At 37.1% G+C, this 17144-nt stretch overlaps 4 protein-coding genes across 10 annotated transcripts; 1 reads left to right on the forward strand and 3 right to left on the reverse strand.

The window, feature by feature from the left end:
- The first annotated feature begins 193 nt into the window (after window positions 1-193).
- Window positions 194-4565, forward strand: LOC118063498 (U4/U6 small nuclear ribonucleoprotein Prp31 homolog). Of its 2 annotated transcripts, none has more exons than XM_035077552.2 (9): window positions 194-391; window positions 555-630; window positions 764-829; window positions 939-1079; window positions 1401-2293; window positions 2382-2452; window positions 2836-2938; window positions 3105-3180; window positions 4098-4565. In XM_035077552.2, exons 2-9 carry the CDS (start codon window positions 628-630, stop codon window positions 4203-4205), a joined length of 1461 nt encoding a protein of 486 aa, XP_034933443.1. In that variant the 5' UTR covers window positions 194-391; window positions 555-627; the 3' UTR covers window positions 4206-4565. The 2 variants fall into 2 exon arrangements, with proteins under 2 accessions (XP_034933443.1, XP_034933442.1); XM_035077551.2 differs by having other exon boundaries at window positions 195-391; window positions 591-630.
- Window positions 4566-4762: 197 nt separating this feature from the next.
- LOC118063497 (putative pentatricopeptide repeat-containing protein At5g65820) lies at window positions 4763-8096 on the reverse strand. Its single transcript, XM_035077550.2, has 2 exons — window positions 5498-8096; window positions 4763-5173 (listed from the first exon to the last, which is right to left on the reverse strand). The coding sequence occupies exon 1, from the start codon at window positions 7539-7541 to the stop codon at window positions 5607-5609; it is 1935 nt and encodes a 644-aa protein (XP_034933441.1). The 5' UTR covers window positions 7542-8096; the 3' UTR covers window positions 4763-5173; window positions 5498-5606.
- Window positions 8097-8251: 155 nt separating this feature from the next.
- Window positions 8252-12327, reverse strand: LOC118063499 (uncharacterized membrane protein At1g16860). Of its 6 annotated transcripts, none has more exons than XM_073407534.1 (6): window positions 11614-11793; window positions 11392-11504; window positions 10810-10867; window positions 10173-10328; window positions 8639-8847; window positions 8252-8553 (listed from the first exon to the last, which is right to left on the reverse strand). In XM_073407534.1, exons 1-6 carry the CDS (start codon window positions 11701-11703, stop codon window positions 8340-8342), a joined length of 840 nt encoding a protein of 279 aa, XP_073263635.1. In that variant the 5' UTR covers window positions 11704-11793; the 3' UTR covers window positions 8252-8339. The 6 variants fall into 6 exon arrangements, with proteins under 6 accessions (XP_073263635.1, XP_073263636.1, XP_073263637.1 ...); XM_073407535.1 differs by having other exon boundaries at window positions 11632-11791; XM_073407536.1 differs by adding an exon at window positions 10965-11058 and having other exon boundaries at window positions 11392-11757.
- A 697-nt stretch (window positions 12328-13024) lies between these two features.
- LOC118063500 (homeobox-leucine zipper protein ATHB-12) lies at window positions 13025-14637 on the reverse strand. Its single transcript, XM_035077557.2, has 2 exons — window positions 14021-14637; window positions 13025-13925 (listed from the first exon to the last, which is right to left on the reverse strand). The coding sequence occupies exons 1-2, from the start codon at window positions 14375-14377 to the stop codon at window positions 13566-13568; spliced, it is 717 nt and encodes a 238-aa protein (XP_034933448.1). The 5' UTR covers window positions 14378-14637; the 3' UTR covers window positions 13025-13565.
- Between the last annotated feature and the right edge of the window lie 2507 nt (window positions 14638-17144).

Here is a 17144-nt window from a genome sequence, read left to right on the forward strand (position 1 = left end):
AAATAATAATCAAATTTAATATAAAAATTAAATAAAATAAAACAATAAAAAATGAAATTGAAAAAACTGTCAAGAAGTCCAAGTTATAGTGATCAAAATATCTTGGGCCATCGTCGCTATTTGCATCATCACAGGTCACATTGTGGGCTCTTGTCCCTATTTCGATCTGCGCCAGCACGATCCATACCGTTGCTTTAACGTATGCCCGTGCTCTAGTCTCTCTCTTTCAAGATTTTTCTTCCTGAAAATAAAAAGAAATAAGCCCAACCTTTTCTCCACTTCCTTTTTAAAATCGAAATATATATAAGTGCTCCACCGATTTTGAATTTCTCTTACTGTAAAATCAGGGCAATCTTCAGAACAATCACTGCTAGTGGAATCAAATCACTAGGCTAGTATCAAAGAGAAGAAGTTTTTCTTTGCGATTTCAAGGCTTTCCTATTTTCATTTTTTTTCTTTTACGTTTTAATGACATATCTTTTGTTTGGGCAATTAATATTTGTGTGTTTGTAATTGCAGCCTGCTTTACTATTTATCTTGTTTTGATTCTCCAGCTTAAAAAAATAAAATTAATTCCTGTTTCGTTACAGAATATTGGACGAAGGCCGACGCGATTACATCACAAAAATGGTATTGGCAGCTTTCTCCTTTCTCCTTTTTTTTTTTTTTTATTCTTTTTATTAAAACTTATAAAGAAGAAGAAGAAGAAGAAGAAGATTACTGTAGTACTTAGTATCTGTCTGCTAACTGCTTTCTTTATTAGGCAACACTAGCTGATTCTTTCCTTGCTGACCTTGATGAGTTATCCGACAACGATGCTGATATTGTCGTAAGTCTCTCACTCTCTGTGTGCCCGTGTTATATTTTTTATTTTTGTTAGTTAGAGAATTAAGTTTGTATTTTAGTTGTTTGGTTAACCTTGTTGGATAATTTTGTAGGATGAAGATGATGATGTAGAGGCAGGAAACATGGAAGAGGATGTCGATGGAGACTTGGCAGACATTGAAGCTCTTAACTATGATGATTTGGACAGTGTGTCAAAATTGCAGAAAACACAACGATTTAATGATATAATGCAGGTTATCATTTTTTATCCATTTATATTCACTTCTCTCTCTCTGTACTTGTTGGTTTGGCTAAATGGTATAAACTTCTCGTCTGCTCACTCTATGCATGGTTCTGTTGCCTTTTCATGTTCCTACCTTTCCCTTTTATTTGTTGTTGAAGGCTTCTCTATAAGAAATAAAATTCATGTTGGTGCTCTTTTCTTAAAAGAAGTTTTTCGATCAACCACTAATTCTTCTAAGGCTACCTCTTTTTTTTTTTTTTTTCATTTGATTTAATTTGATGCTGTCCTCAGTAAACCTGATGTTGTGTTTATCCTGTTGTTTAAATGGTAGAAAGTGGAAGATGCACTTCAGAAGGGCTCAGATGTCCAAGATCATGGAATGGTATTGGAAGATGATCCTGAATATCAGCTAATAGTGAACTGCAATGCATTGTCAGTTGACATTGAGAATGAAATTGTTATCATACACAATTTTATTCGTGACAAGTACCGGCTGAAATTTCCGGAGCTTGAATCACTTGTCCATCACCCAATTGATTATGCTCGTGTTGTGAAGAAGATTGGAAACGAGATGGATTTGACCCTTGTTGATATGGAAGGGCTTATACCTGCTGCTATCAGAATGGTGATTTCTGTGACAGCATCCACAACAAGTGGCAAACCGCTTCCTGAAGAAGTCCTTCAAAAGACAATTGACGCATGTAATCGAGCTCTTGCACTTGATTCAGCAAAGAAGAAGGTCCTTGATTTTGTAGAAACTAGAATGGGTTACATTGCACCGAATCTTTCTGCTATTGTTGGTAGTGCTGTTGCTGCTAAACTTATGGGGATGGCTGGTGGTCTCACAGCCTTAGCCAAGATGCCTGCCTGCAATGTTCAGCTTCTTGGTGCCAAGAAGAAGAACCTTGCAGGATTTTCTACTGCAACATCCCAATTCCGTGTTGGTTATATAGAGCAAACAGAGGTGTTTCAGTCCACACCACCTTCTTTGAGAATGCGTGCTGGTCGACTATTGGCCGCAAAATCAACACTTGCTGCACGAGTAGATTCTACTAGAGGAGATCCATCAGGAAACACTGGAAGAACCCTTAGGGAAGAGATTCACAAGAAAATAGAGAAGTGGCAAGAGCCTCCTCCTGCAAAGCAACCTAAACCACTTCCAGTTCCTGATTCTGAACCTAAGAAAAAGAGAGGTGGGCGGCGCCTAAGGAAGATGAAAGAAAGGTAGTGTAGGTTTTTGTTTTTATATGTTTGTTATTAGGTGGGTTTTTTCTTTGAATCTTGGGTAACCTCATAGTGCATGGTTTTCCAGATATGCGATAACAGACATGAGGAAGCTTGCCAATAGGATGCAATTTGGGGTACCTGAAGAGAGTTCTTTGGGTAAATTCTTCTCTTTAGCTTGTTGAGATTCTGAAATAGTTGTGAATCTATACCTTATAATATATTCTGATATAATTCTGAGTAGCTAGCTCTTTCGTCACTTTAAGTGCTCAATAAGCAGGAAAATAGACCTTTTGCCATCACTGAAATATATACAAACATAATACCTCCTCCTTTCCACCTACTGGTTTGTTTTGGAAAATTATGTTGCTAAACTTCCTACATATCGTATTCTTTATTTCTTTCAATTCATTGTAAGAATGAAAGTTTCAAGGAAAACTAATTGGCAAGGTTTTTTTTATTATTATTATGTCTGTTGTTATAGATCTAGAATATATTTTAAATTCTTTTCTTTTGGTTTGCAAATTCTCCTTGACACTTAGGTGATGGGCTGGGGGAAGGTTATGGCATGCTTGGTCAGGCTGGGAATGGCAAGCTGCGTGTATCAATTGGTCAGAGCAAACTCGCAGCGAAAGTTGCTAAGAAGTAACCCCTTTTTGCTTCTTTTAAATCTTTATTCTTTTTCCATCAAAGCTGCAGTTTTATGAGTCTTAAAGTTTCTCTTTAATTTTTCTTAACTTTAGCTTGGAACTCAAATTGGTCAAACTTGTTTGCATTCCATCTCAACCATTCATGGCCCTATTGTTTTTAGGTTCAAGGAGAAGAATTATGGAAGCAGTGGTGCTACTTCTGGCCTCACCTCAAGTCTGGCATTTACTCCTGTTCAGGTTTGTTGTATTTTTTTTTGTCTATTTTGATTATGAATTGCTTCTATCAATGGTAATTTGAATAACAAATTCAAGCTGGTGCTGCTGGCACTGATGAGAAAGATTTACGAAGGAAGGAAAAGTGTATTTAGCCCAGACTCTGCAAATTTATCCCCAAACTTGACAGTGAACATAATAGTTCACCGGACCTTTTGCAATAGTTTCTGGGTTTCAATTCTTGGAATGTTAGTTGACATTGGGAAATTTCTCTTTTAAGAATTTTAAGTTTCTATATGAGATTGAATAATTTTTAAAAAAATCAAGCACTATATGGCTTTCACCTGATCCAAAAGAACAGAAATCAAGTTATGAAGCATTTTAGAAGTAGAAATCTGTACTTTCATGTTGATCCTGTGTAATACTTGTGGCCAGATTTGCCTTCGAAATTCATTGCTATTTGTTAGAGCAGTTAGGTGATGAAGCTTTGGATCGTAGAACATTGCTTCTTAGATTGGATGTTGCATGGCTTTCCGCTTTCTCTTGTCCTCTTGCCATGTATAAAACGTCATTTTTTTTCTCTGGGCATTAGGTTCTAGTGGTGACAGGGAATGGGTTCAGGGTTGAATCTACCTATATCAGAGAATTAAAGATTCCAGAGTAGTCATAAAAGCTGTTTAGATTTCTCATCCTCATAGACGTCAATAGAACAGTAAAATTGGTTTCATCTTGCATCTGAAGTTGAGGGTTGATCATGGCCTATTTCAATTAAGATTTGCCAGGAAAATTTTCCGCCATGCCTCTTGAACTTTTTACTACTATAAATTTTTTAAGTTTGCTTTACCATATGTTCAAAAATCCAGAACAGGCCTTACATAACAAAACTAAGCTCATAAAATAGTAGATAAGTGCTTACTACAATTATCATCTTGTTTTAACAGGGGATTGAGCTCACAAATCCACAAGCTCATGCGCACCAACTTGGCAGTGGGACACAAAGCACCTATTTTTCTGAGAATGGAACCTTTTCAAAGATCAAGAGGACCTGATTATGCAAAATCTCACGTCGGCTGTTTTGTATTAGTGTGTACATTAAATCATGTGCAAGGGAGATGTTTAGATGAACTTGTAACTAACCTTGTGGATTATACTTCTTTCACCACCAGTTTTGTTTATCAACATGAGGGGTATCTTGAATCTCAAAATCACTTGGCCAGATATGACAGTCTTAATGTCAAGATTACGCGAGCTGTTCCTTCTTATTCACTCGCATCATAACAGAGTAACGATAACAACCTTGGATACCAGATATCATATGCTCGCCAAGTTATACCTCCTGGCTTTGGAACTTTACATAAATTGTGATTTGATTTTTCGTTTCTTATTCTTATTATGCTTTGATTTTTCAATATTGCATGTTTATGTTGCTGGTCAGGTTTTAACCATGTGTATGCATATCGCCAAGTTATACCTCCTGGTTTATGCATATGCAGGAGTGTAGATCTTTAAAGAGACAGATAAACATGATGGGCATTGTCATCAACTTGAATACCTACCTTCCTGTACGCAGCAAGCTTTTCTGAGAATAGTTTATCCAGAAAAGGGATGTGTAACAGCAAGGAACAAATCGGGAGAATTCAATTGTCATAAATATACAAGACTCTAAAGCGCACCAAAAGCATAGTTGAATTGGGGAAAAAAAAGAGTAGATCATATCATCTGCCTTTCGGGCGACAGCTACATAAACAGCCACTGCCACTGAATTCAACAGAATAGTAAAGATAACCAGAAAAACATTTGAAGAACCATTATCATATTGGTAATACTGATAGCGTCTTTTCCAACACTTGAGCAGGGGAAGTCAGTCACAAACACGAAATGTCTAATTTAGAAGCAACATCATGTACATTAGATGCATGTATGTACACTTGATATTCTTCACCAGTCCTAGTCTGGAGTGTTCTCAACTGTCACCTTTCCTGGAGCAGCATATTAGAGCCCTTGTTCCATTCGCATGCTGGACAAAAGATGAATGAAGTGAGATGCGAACTATTTAAAAACAGACTGGGTTAAGATGTTTGCACATGCACATGTGCAATCCCATGACACTACTACGTTTGTGTCCTGCAAAAGTGATAGACAAGATACAAATTTGCTGGCGCCCATTTGTTAGCACATCTCCCCTAACCAAAGCAATGACACTTAATTCAGACATGGAATATAGGGGGAAAAGTCACCAGGGGACTCATAACTTGTCTGGTTTACTACCTGCTACCCAGAAGAAAGGGAAAACAAAACAGAACAGAAGAATAAGGCACCGAAGAAGGGGCAAAAAACATACTTTGATGATTGAAGCAGCTCCATGTCACACCAGGGCAAGCAAGCACACAGACTCGAAAGCAAAATCCAATAAAACAATCCAGTTGCTTGATAACAGTCCAACACAAAAGCTACAAAATGCTAGCTCTATTATGACCCCCACCCCACTGGCGTCTGCGGGCCCTTCTTTTTCTCCCATCCTTTTTCGCCTTGGCCTTTTCTATCAAATCCCTCTCCCCTCGTCGTTTATACATTTTGAAAGTCACATGTCTATCTGCAGCCATCTTCCTCACCTTCTCTGTGATCTCTGCTGCAAACTGTCTGTTATACAATTTCCTTAAACCACGCATGAGCTTAGCAAAAGTTTCTGGTTTTGGCATTAAATCAGCATCCATCATGTCCAGACAATAAGAACATGCTTCCTTCACATGCCCGTTTGAGAACAGTGCATGAATCCAAATTGTCCATGAATCCACATTAAGCTCACATCCTTTATTCACAATGCAACTCCAAAGATCTTTAGCCAATTCAAGCTTCTCACCTCGCAGCAAGGCATTCAACAAATCCTTCAGTATGCCATATTGACGACTAGACAAAAGACCTCTCTCAACCATTTCTTTGAAATACTGACAAGCCTCGACCAGGTATCCATGCCCTAGAAACCCATTAATCATAATAACAAAAGTATCAAGTCCTGGACTAAGGCCACTTACTTCCATTTCATTCCAAGCATCAACACCAGCATTCACCTCCCCCAACTTGCAGGCCAATCTAATCACTACATTATAAATACTAAGATCTGGAATACAACCAATCTTTTGCATCTCCCCCATCAATTCCCTGCACTCTTCCAACTCTTCCTTCTTCTCATGGGCCAACATCAGATGCAAATAAGTCAATTGATTGGGCATGTGCCCTTTCTGTATCATGCTTTGCAAAATCTGATATCCCTTATCTATCATCCTCCACTTGCAAAAGCCACTTACCAAAGCAGTATAAGTCACAACATCAGCATCGCAACCACTTCTCTCCATCTCAACAAATACTCTCATCGCCTCATCCATCTTCTCCTGCCCACAAAGTGCCTGAATCAAAATGGTATAAGAAGTCGCATTAGGGTCGCATCCTTTCCTCCTAATCTCCTTCAATAAATCAAAAGCATCCCCCATTTTCCCAGCCGTTGCATACCCACTTAACAAATTGTTATACACCACAATATCTGGCTCAAACCCCGCTTCCCTCATTTGTACCAGCACATGTTTAGCCTCCAATAACTTCCCTTCCTTGCACCAACCATACAACAAACATGTAAAATGCTTCAAACTTGGACTAAATCTCACTCTCATATCCTCAAAAAGAGAAGCAGCTTCCTTAACACTACCGTTCTTACACAAAGCATCCAATAAACAACCAAACACATACTCATCAGGTTCACATCCATACTTTGGCATCTCATCTAAAACTTCAATTGCCTTGTTCACCATTCTAGAAGAAGCAAACCTCCTCATAACAACAACAAATACTTCACTCGTTATTAACACACTATTATCTCTCCTCATTTCCTCCAGCAAAGCCCAAACAGCACCAAATTGTTTCATTTTACTCAAAACCTTAATCATAGCCTTATAATTCTCATAACAATGTCTATAACAAGGCTGCTTCGATGCCCAGACAAAGAATTTATAAGCTAAACTCCCAGCATCGCCGCAGCGATTCAAGACACGTTCAGTGAGACCATTACGCAGTACAACACCAGATTCCTGTAAAGCAAGTTCTAATTTAGGAACTCTAGAGTGAAATTTCCTGAGTAATCTATATACCTTCTCGACATCGCTTGCAAATTCATCGACTTTGTTGTCCTGTTCGTGTGGTTGTGGTTGTTGGGTTTTAAGAGAAATAAGACCGAACCCATTGGTTGTTTTGTTTGATATGTTGTTGCTGGGGTTTTGGTGCAATTGTTGTCTGTGTACGAGGAGAAGGATGTTAGAGTGAAGCGAGGCACTGTAATTATTCTTCGGCCCTTTAAGGACAGAGAAGAAGATTGTCTTTGAAGAGACCCTCTGCATTATTTTCCTTCTCCTGATTTTAATTATTGTTTCTTTCACCTCCAGGTTTTCCTTTATGTGTCATTGCTGATGGAGTAAGAGACTTGTCGCTTAAACATTTTGGGGTTCTCAAAGAACGACTTGTCTTTTTACTGCGTTTACCTTGAAAAGACGGACAGACTCCTGTCCTACAACTAGCCTTTGAGAAGCAATGTTACTGAAGATTTTTGTTTGATGCAAGTTTAGTTTTTTTATTACGAGGATTTCGTCTTCATTTGTTTTCTTGGAATACTAAGAAACATTCAAGCAGGCACCGGGGGTATCCTCGGAGATCCTGCAGGTGGGCACTCGTCCCTCACATTGATCCAGCGAACTCCGGAGCAACTTGGTTTACATGCTACTTGCTCGCGAGCTATGTTGGGCAAGAAGTTTACTGCAAATTCTACGAATTTTAATTGCTAAGAATTTCCAGTGACCATATTCAATGCTGTTTTTTTGTTTTTTTTTTTTATTGAAAATTATTGTTATCCGGTAAAGGGAGTTCAGGCCACCCATGCCCTGCCCACGGAAGAAGTTTCTTCCAATCCCTGTAAATCTTCATCATTTCATGGTGGTCTTTGAGGGGTCATTTTTAGATGGTAAGCACAAGAATCTTTGGACCAGGGAGCGGCTAGGAATGAAGATCAGAAAAGAACCACCTAGAAAAACGTAGAAAAGAAATCGCACTGGTGTAACAGAAAGGATAAACTTCTAGGAGAAATCAATTTTATCAACAAGATCCAAAACCTACATATTCCTAATTTTCTGAGAGGTTTGACATTATTGTTCCAAGTGTTGTGTGTAACCTGGGTTCATGTTAGGGCCAGCAGTGTCAGGGAACCCCAGGATTAGCCCATCAACATCCACAGGGAGTAAAAGCTTTTGCCACAGGCATCCTGTGGAGAAAAGCTCTTGTGGCTGAACAATCATCGAAATATCATTATTTCTACGCAAAACACCAATCACGGTAACAAAGCTGCCTTCTTGTACGTACCTGCCGAAACAGACAGAAATTTCCAGCTCGTAAGCTTCTGCAAAGCATGCACAAAAGCAACAGAAGACCTAGGTTAATAGATTACCCTTCTTCCAAACGTAGTAGGCGGGCCTCGGCTGACAGGTTTCTTTCTTGCAACCATTTCCTCAAGTGAGAAGATAGGGTTCTGCATTGCCTTGTAGTCACAAGTTTGCTCTCAACAATCAAGGGAACAACTTTACAACCAGAACCAGCTTTTACCATGGCTCTGATACCAGACTTTCGATCAGTTATGTAGAAGTCTGTGGAGAACCTCTGTAAGGTAGAAATTCCAAACAGAACAACATCAAACTTCCAAAAATAAAAACGACTCGCCATGATTTCTAGATTCAAGCACAGCATTAATATGTAACTGAACTAGTGGAAAGAGCCACGGAGCTTTTTTATTGACATACATGCCAAAAACATGAAATTGATTTCATGATGAATTTAACAATAACATGTCGCCTCAAATCCTGACAAATGGATGGTCTATTTCTTAAACCAAGCATCAACATATATTATATTATACAGTCATGCTTGTCCAATTTTAATTGCTGCATGAGCAAGATCCAAAGAAGATGTTAACCTGCTTTTAATACAATAGGCAAGTGTCAAATATCAGACCTATATCAAATACTGTAAGTGACTCATCACCTGGATAAATTAATTATCTGATCTTAAGATTTCATGTTTTACAAATTGTAATTCATAGTCGAATGATTTATTGAGGAGGGCACTACAAAAATGTAGTGAAATGTTGACTGACAGAAGAGCAGCAACCCTGTGGTCTCTGCATGACCATCAATTTACACTATCAAAGATATCTTGACTGCAAACAGAATTAGGTCAAATTAAATAGTTTGTGAAGCATCAGAGACGGGAAAATCTAGGGGAGAGGCCAGAATCTGGGAAGTTTAAAAAATGCAGAAATTAGGGAAAGAAAAGAAAAAAAAAAATGATAAAGCAGGAGAAATTCAACAAGGTGAAGCTAGCTATCAAAACAATGGCACAGCATTCATAACTGCCGCACGCTTTATCATAAAAATTGCAGCACGAGAATCAAACAACATGTCCATAGACTGTGAAACTAATTAGAATGCCAATTTCTTGATAAAAAAAAGAGTACAAATAGGGAAGGTGGAATTAGATGCTGAACTGATTAAAACAATGAGCAATATTATGCTAAGATTTTGTTCTTCCATTTATAGGGTGTCATTGCTTGGTGCAAGAGTTGCAACCATAAGATTGTACGCTTGAGCCTTAATAACAGCCACTTTGTGCATAATGCTGAAGTAAAGAATTGTTTCACATTTTCTTTCTCTAAGCTCCAGTTTGGTTTATCATAGCTTGGTAATCATCTTTTTTGCAAAAATTAATAAATGTACACAAATAAACTAAGATCGAGAGACGAGTATATTCAATAAATGTACAAAGCATCTCTAGTTTTCTGCAGAGATAGACTGTAATTACAACTAACTACTTAAAGTGAAGTTATGTGAATCAGAAAGGAAACAGACATCAGCTATCAACCCAGTAGAAAATATAAATAAAGTAATCGTTCTAATTGTAAGAGTTTGTGAGTAAAGAGATATCCGTACCTCGCAATATTTTAGATTCCACTGTAAGCATGATGAATTAGCATTCATTGGCTTCACTCCAAACCCTCCATATTCATACAAAAGAGTAGATACGTAGGTACATCTGGCAGCTCTCTCATATGAAGATTCCAGGGAAACGCTTCCACAGGATACCAGCTAAAATCATGAACAAAAGATTTTTTTTAAAAAAATATTGATCCTTTGTCAGCCAGAAAATATTCTGCTAAGTGATATCTCAGATCAGGGTAATAAAGTCAAGATTAGCAGGACGGGCTCATCATGTTCCATCATGCAATGAGCTTCTTTAACTAATGCCTCCGTTATCATGACTTTCTCAGACAGCTATCTGTGCTATGAAAACCGCGTGCTTAATTTTCTAGACAATATTGAGTCATATTAGTTAAACTAATATTGGCAACACATACATAAAGTAGATAAATAAATAATCAGTGAAGTTTCCAATCATTCAATACTTGGCAAGTAATAAGGCAGCATTGTCATCATATGTCGAAGTTTTTACTACAGAATCTGGAATGTTTCATTAAATCAAAAAATTACTGATACTATTTTCTGTCAAGTGCCGATCAATCTGCAAAGGCAAGAAAGCTAAAAATCCAATTAAGATGTGATCACCTACATTCAAATATATAGATATAAAAGTTGCCCTCAACCTTGGATCCACATTTTCTGTTTCACTAAAAGTAATAACATCAAATCAGAAAGAGAATCCATTGGCATCCAATCTCACAAAAAAACAGTTACGGAAAAGCAAATTAGAAATAAGAAAATCACCCACGCTCCCAAAACAGATAGCATATCCTTTGGTTGCCATTTGACCTATTCACTTCAATTTGATAATCACCAGACCACATTCCCCATGCTTTTCCTTCAATAGCAACTCGTCCAAAACCAAGTGTTCAAAAACCCCATAAGGTATTTATGCTCAGATTGAACAATGCGACGGATTGAAACCCCTCAATTGAAACCATTTAAGTTAAAGACGAAGAAACGGTAACCTAGATAAAAGAAAATAAAAAATAGTACGCCAGTAATCCTATGTCTGTTTGCTCTAAAAATCCTCCCATTTTCAGCAAGCATTTCCCTTTTTTTTCTCGTTTTTTTCCCCCCTGAGCAACCACACCAAATAGCGAAACAACAAAAACCCACCAAAAACAGGCTCATGAAAGGAAGAGAACAGAGATCAAAAGTTTGGAAGTACCCCAGTAATCTTAACAAGCTGTCCTTCAGTAGCAGCAGCAAGGTCAGAATCAGGAAAAGAACGAAGACACCAAAAGACAGCAGCTTTACGTCTCCAATTAAGCTTATTCCAAGCTAAAAAGGAAAGAACCAAAGCAAAGAGCAAGATAAAAGAAAGAAAAAAGAAAACATTATGGACCACAATGAGTATAAAAACAGAAACTGAAAGCCCAACAAAGAATACAAGTAGTAAAATGCAGACTGCTAGTCTTGGTATTGGCTTGCAACTGTGGCTGTTATGTTCTCTCAAAGTTGTATTGGACAGGTCGTTCATCACTCTCTCTCTCTATCTGTGTCTGTACGGCAACCCACTTTACTAAACCATTGAGAGGAGGAGAGCAGAGTTTTCAGCAGGTCGAATGGGGAGATACATACATACATACCTTTTGTTACAAACGACATGTTGCTTGTTGAATCTCGTTTTCCTTAAACGGTCCCGTTTATTGGTTAGTGGGAAGAAAGTGGGACCCTTTTATTGACCACATCATCCCGCCATAAGCTCAAATCATGCATTGCCAGCCGCCTGATTGGCTCTAATTCGTTTTCAGAGATGTTCTTCGAGTAGAGAGGATCTCTTGCCGATTGAATTGACGATTTTTGGATTCAAAATCCGGAATTGAAGGTGAGATTGTCTGAACTGCATTGCATTGATTTATGGAGCATCTCTGCTTGTTGTTACCATTCTTTGAGGTGACGCGATGCCATAATGGAGATGGCTGGTTGCTGTGCTTAATTGATTTATTTTCCCTTTTAAAGGGATCTTAATGTCTGATTTGATTGAATTGGCACAAGAATTTGAAGTGAAGCTCTTTGATCTTTGAATTTATTGGCTTTAGGTAGCATTAAAATAATTAGATAGACATTCGCGTGATTAAAATCCTGGTCCATAGTAGGAACTTCGTTTTTCTTTTAGGTTTTTGATATGGTGGGGGGGGGTCTAGGAGAACGGAATGTTAAGATCTTGTCGTACCCTCTTAGAATAAGCAAATAGCATTAGTACAAGGTTAGTACGGTATGCGTATGAAAACATTCTGCTTTCACAAGATTCCCTCAGCATATGAGAGCTTTAAGTCAAGATTACTGCCCACAACTTCTCTACATGATGGATAGCTTAGGGCCAATTTGGTAGCGTCTTTCTGGTGTTTTGGAATGTGCTTTTGGGTTGAAGAAGCATCAGGTTGATGCTTCTATAGGTGCTTTTTGGATGGTTTTATAATAAAGATGTCAAAAATCATTGAATAACACTCAAAACAGCATCTTTTTCAGCACTTGAAATGTAACACCTTAGTGTTGCATGCTCCATTAAGGCTGCCTTTTTTGGCATGAACTGCAATTATGCAACATTTAAAGGCTTTGCTAATGTCCTATAGATGTTATTTAGCCATTCTCTAGAGATGCATCTAATGTTCTTTAGTTTATTTGAGTGGGATATTCAAATGTTAGGAGAGCAATTTGCAAAGCAGGCGGATAATTCTCCTGAAATTGTATGGTTACTTCATGGCTGCTTTTTGTATATCTCCTGAATCACCATGTACCTTTGATTTCAACCCTATAGTTTTCATTACTTGTTTTTACTTGGCGCAATTCACAATATGTGCACTATAATTTGGGATCCCTCTGATCAAATATTCATAATGAAATTTATCTACAAACATTGAACCACTATTGGGAAAAAGAAAAACACTGAATTGCATATAAGATAGCACAACAGCAACTCCTTTAAAGATTGGAGAGAACATGTCTCTATATCGGAGCTCCAATGCAGCATTTCTCTCCGTCTCCCCCCCACATAAAAGCAACTCTTTTATGCACACTAGCTTACTACTTACACGGCTTCCTTTATTTTCTCCATTTTTTATGGACATCATCTTTCCAGGCCCAGACGAGTAGGGACTCTAATGTGGGACAGATTCGGAGAGGTAAGATTAGAGCGGAAGCTTTTCTAGTTGCACCAAGAAGACAATTTGAATCTCTATACTCACAACGAAATCCAAATTTGTCACGTCAATTGATGCATTCCTCTGAAGCTTTCCTCTCCGATGGTCTCTCTGAATTTTGCCTCACCAGGAGCTGGAGTTCATCAATACAAGGACAATTGATAAATTTGTTTCAAGCTTCATTGAGTTTCCTCTTCAATCAAGCCCAGAAATCCCACCACTGATAATCACTGCTTGATTGATCGAAGAGGCCATCAGAGTCTAAACTCCCCCAATCTTCTTGTGATGTCAATGATCCATCAGCGGGTTCCACCATACTAATTAGGTTCGGTTCTTCTTCGAGTTCAAAATACTCTGCTTTTATGCTGCTATCTTCATCTGAGAGGACTCCTAATCCATGTTCTGGTCTTTCAATTGACAATCTAGGATTCGTTTCTGATTCACCCATAGTTGTGTCTGCATTCTCTGATTTGCCTTCGATACTGTTCACAGCTGGTCCTTGGCCACAACACTCTCCTTCCTCTCCTGGCTTCTTCATCAAATCATTAATCTTCTGTAACTGTCAAATTTTGGAAAATTCTTGGTTAGTATGTACACGAATGTTTCTGTTTTTCCCCCAACCAGGTGAACACAAAAAAATTATGAGTATAGTACCTGTATTACCAAAGCTTGCTTCTCTTTCTTCAGAGTCTCAAACCTGGAAGCCAAGCTATTGTAATTGGCTCGTAGTATGCTGAAGTCTCTTTCAAGCTGCTTAGACTTCCATCTAGCTCTCTTATTCTGAAACCATATTGCAACCTGTCGTGGTTGCAATCCAAGCTCTTTTGCCAGCTGCATCTTCTTTCGAGGCTCAAGCCTTGTTTCTGATTCAAACATAGACTCCAACGATTTAATCTGCTCATCACTAAACCTCCTTTTGTTCTTGTTCTTCTTCTTTCTGGAGGTTGTGACACCGTTCGTGCAGCTAAAAGGCTCTGTCGCCGAAGGTGAATACTCTCCTCCATCAAACATCTTGTTGTTGGGATCTTCAACTGCCTTCAGGAAATTCTATTTCTTTAATTCAAATATCAAATATGGTTTGTCATAGGAGATTATTTTGGAACTGTTAAGAGTATTTGTGAGCTAGAGATGAATGTTATTTATTAGCTAAGTTTTTGTGTGTGCAAGTCTTGGTTCCTGGCCTGACTGCAATGGCTTAGTTGCTGCCTTTATCTTCAGTTTGTAGGGCTTTATATCCAGCGTGAAACCTACAGTGCTTTTCTTATGGCACCTTGGGGACATTATATGTGCTTCAATTTTTTTTTTTTCATTTCTTGGAGTAATTTCATGGATGGGACTTTAGCTTAGGTGTCCTATTCAAGCCGGCTTGTTTATTCTTATCAATGACTTCGTAATTTCTTGTATATATTTATAAATATCTAAAATAACACAAACTTCTCCTATAAGTTACGAAAATAAATTTTTAGAACTAATCATAGTGGTTATTTTTTTATATTAAAATATATTTTTTTATTTTTTAAAATTATTTTTAGTAGTGATGCATCAAAATTATCTGAAAATATCAAAAAAAAAATTATTAATTTAAATTAAAAAAGTTAATTTGTAAAAAAAGCTTGATCGCAAAAGTTGTAATCTGAATTTATAACTTTTGATTGGAGAATCTTGCATGATTCAGGCTTTGAACACATTTCAAGATGAAGTCTTTATCAGTTTCCATTACCTAAAATAATTAATTGAGATTTTCTCGCGTACACACAGTGTGAAACCTTTTTTTCTGGGAACCAAAAAGTCCAAATGACAAGCTATGTCGATTCTAAATCACTTTGGATTTATTTATTTGTTCTCTTCTCTCTATTGCCTTTGTCTTTGAAGAAGAAGAACTGGAACCTCGCTGGTTAAGATGTTAATAGATTGATTTTGGCATCTAACTGAACTGAATTGTCGAGGTCTGTTACTGCTCTCACTGAAATGTTCATGTGCTGCAGCAGGCATGCCCTTTATGTTGATTTGTAGAGATTAAATTGACCCACTTTGCAATTTTTTGCATTTAGATCGAACCTTAATGTTAATCAAACAGAAGAGTAGAGAAGAGGGCGATTTTTCCCTTTCAACGTCGATAGAAATCGAAGCACATTTTAAGTGATTTGTGTTAATACCGTACTTAGTTTTGTTTTTAAATAATTGAGAGTATAATAGAAGTTATTTTTTTCAAAAACATTTTAAAATGCTAAACCAAACAAGTTTTTTCTACCTTTCATATTGTTTTCAGCATGATGATGTCGGCAACGGGAGTCACATGGTGCCACTTAGCTATAAGCAGGCATTTATATTGTTCTCATAATTTTAAGAAAGCCTACATCAAATGTCTTCAGAGTTAGGATTACAGGTTCAGTCTCCAGATTTGCTAGACAGATTATCGATCTGTGACCATCTTTGCTGATGATGCTCTCCATAGTATTCAGACATGTCATCTGCCTTCTTCCATGTGCAGTTGATCAGTCGCTGTCTTGCCACGCTGGCATAGCTTTTACGTGTCATCTGCGAAGCATGGTGTGCTGGACACGCTCAATCTCCCCGGGAATAGAAAATAAACCGAATGCTTTGTCACTAATGGAGCTGTTATTACAGTGTCATTTCCAACACCTTTTGCATTCGCAGGATGTTTCAGGAACGTATAATTACTTCGGCTCTCTCTTCTTTCTTTTCAAGTCTATTTGATGGGGAAATGCAATCCATTACATCTTTTATTCTCCTTTCCCGTAAGAAATGAATTTCTTTCGCCGAATTTACCACTTTGACATAAACACACCTCCAATTAATCTGTATATACACATTTTATTGAATTATATTTGGTCTATTTAGTTTTGTATTTTAAAAACTGTTTTTAAAAAAAAATTTATTTTTTTTATTTGAAATTAATATTTTTTGTGTTTTCATATCATTTTTGATGTGTTGATATTATAAATAAATTTTAAAATAAAAAAATTATTTTAATTTATTTTTAAATAAAATATATTTTAAAAAATAATTATTACTATATTTCTAAACGGGTTACTCTTCCTATTTGAGAGTAAGAGATCGTAAAGGTTGTAAACAATCTATCTCCTTTGTTTTGTAAGAAGAAATTCAAATACTTGTGAAAGCTATGTTCAATCGTAAAAATAAATGGGGTTTTAAGTTTTTATTTGGAATTGCTATCTAGTTGTATTTTTTAAAAAGAATTAATTTTAAATTAATTTTTTTATATTTTTAAATTATTTTAATGTATTGTTGTTAAAAATAAATTTTAAAAAATAATTTTTTTTTAATATATGTTTATATATATATATATATAAAATAAAAATAAAAATAAAAAAGTAATTCACTACAATAGTTAAGAGGTTTGGGACCGCTGCTGTTGGCATTTGATGCAAACAAGTCGTCGACTTGAGCCGTATTTAAGAAGAGGTAGGTGAGCGAGCGAGGAAGTGAGTCCCAGACTCAGCTTAACGTGCCTGACTTTGTTACCCCACCAAACATCAATTCAATATCTTTAGTTTTATCTTTCCAAAATAACATTAATTTTTTTAAAAAAATGGAAATAGTATTTCCAACCCCATCCAATAGGATTAGTTGCCTTGGAACAAGTATCTTAACACGTCACCCAATGATATTATGCCAGCTGCAAAGGGTCAAAACGGAGCGTCCCTTTTTTTGTCGTCATTTTCTTTTGGAGTTTGGGTGGGGGCTTCAGGTCAGTAGGTACGTGTCGAGAGCTCTATGGTTCAAGGTAGAAACT

This window comes from Populus alba, chromosome 2 (assembly GCF_005239225.2).
Source record: "Populus alba chromosome 2, ASM523922v2, whole genome shotgun sequence".
Taxonomy (NCBI): domain Eukaryota; kingdom Viridiplantae; phylum Streptophyta; class Magnoliopsida; order Malpighiales; family Salicaceae; genus Populus; species Populus alba.

Excerpts from the sequence above, each read along its gene's own strand:
- LOC118063497 (XM_035077550.2), bottom strand. The coding sequence starts at position 7,541 with ATGCAGAGGGTCTCTTCAAAGACAATCTTCTTCTCTGTCCTTAAAGGG.
- LOC118063500 (XM_035077557.2), bottom strand. The coding sequence starts at position 14,377 with ATGTTTGATGGAGGAGAGTATTCACCTTCGGCGACAGAGCCTTTTAGC. Across the intron at positions 13,926-14,020 it reads AGCAAGCTTTGGTAATACAG|TTACAGAAGATTAATGATTT; the intron begins GTACTATACTCA and ends AAAATTTGACAG.
- LOC118063498 (XM_035077552.2), top strand. Across the intron at positions 1,080-1,400 it reads GATTTAATGATATAATGCAG|AAAGTGGAAGATGCACTTCA; the intron begins GTTATCATTTTT and ends TTTAAATGGTAG. Across the intron at positions 2,294-2,381 it reads CTAAGGAAGATGAAAGAAAG|ATATGCGATAACAGACATGA; the intron begins GTAGTGTAGGTT and ends ATGGTTTTCCAG.
- LOC118063499 (XM_035077553.2), bottom strand. The coding sequence starts at position 11,703 with ATGAACGACCTGTCCAATACAACTTTGAGAGAACATAACAGCCACAGT. Across the intron at positions 10,329-11,391 it reads AGCTTGTTAAGATTACTGGG|CTGGTATCCTGTGGAAGCGT; the intron begins GTACTTCCAAAC and ends TCATGATTTTAG. Across the intron at positions 8,848-10,172 it reads GGAATCTAAAATATTGCGAG|AGGTTCTCCACAGACTTCTA; the intron begins GTACGGATATCT and ends TCTACCTTACAG.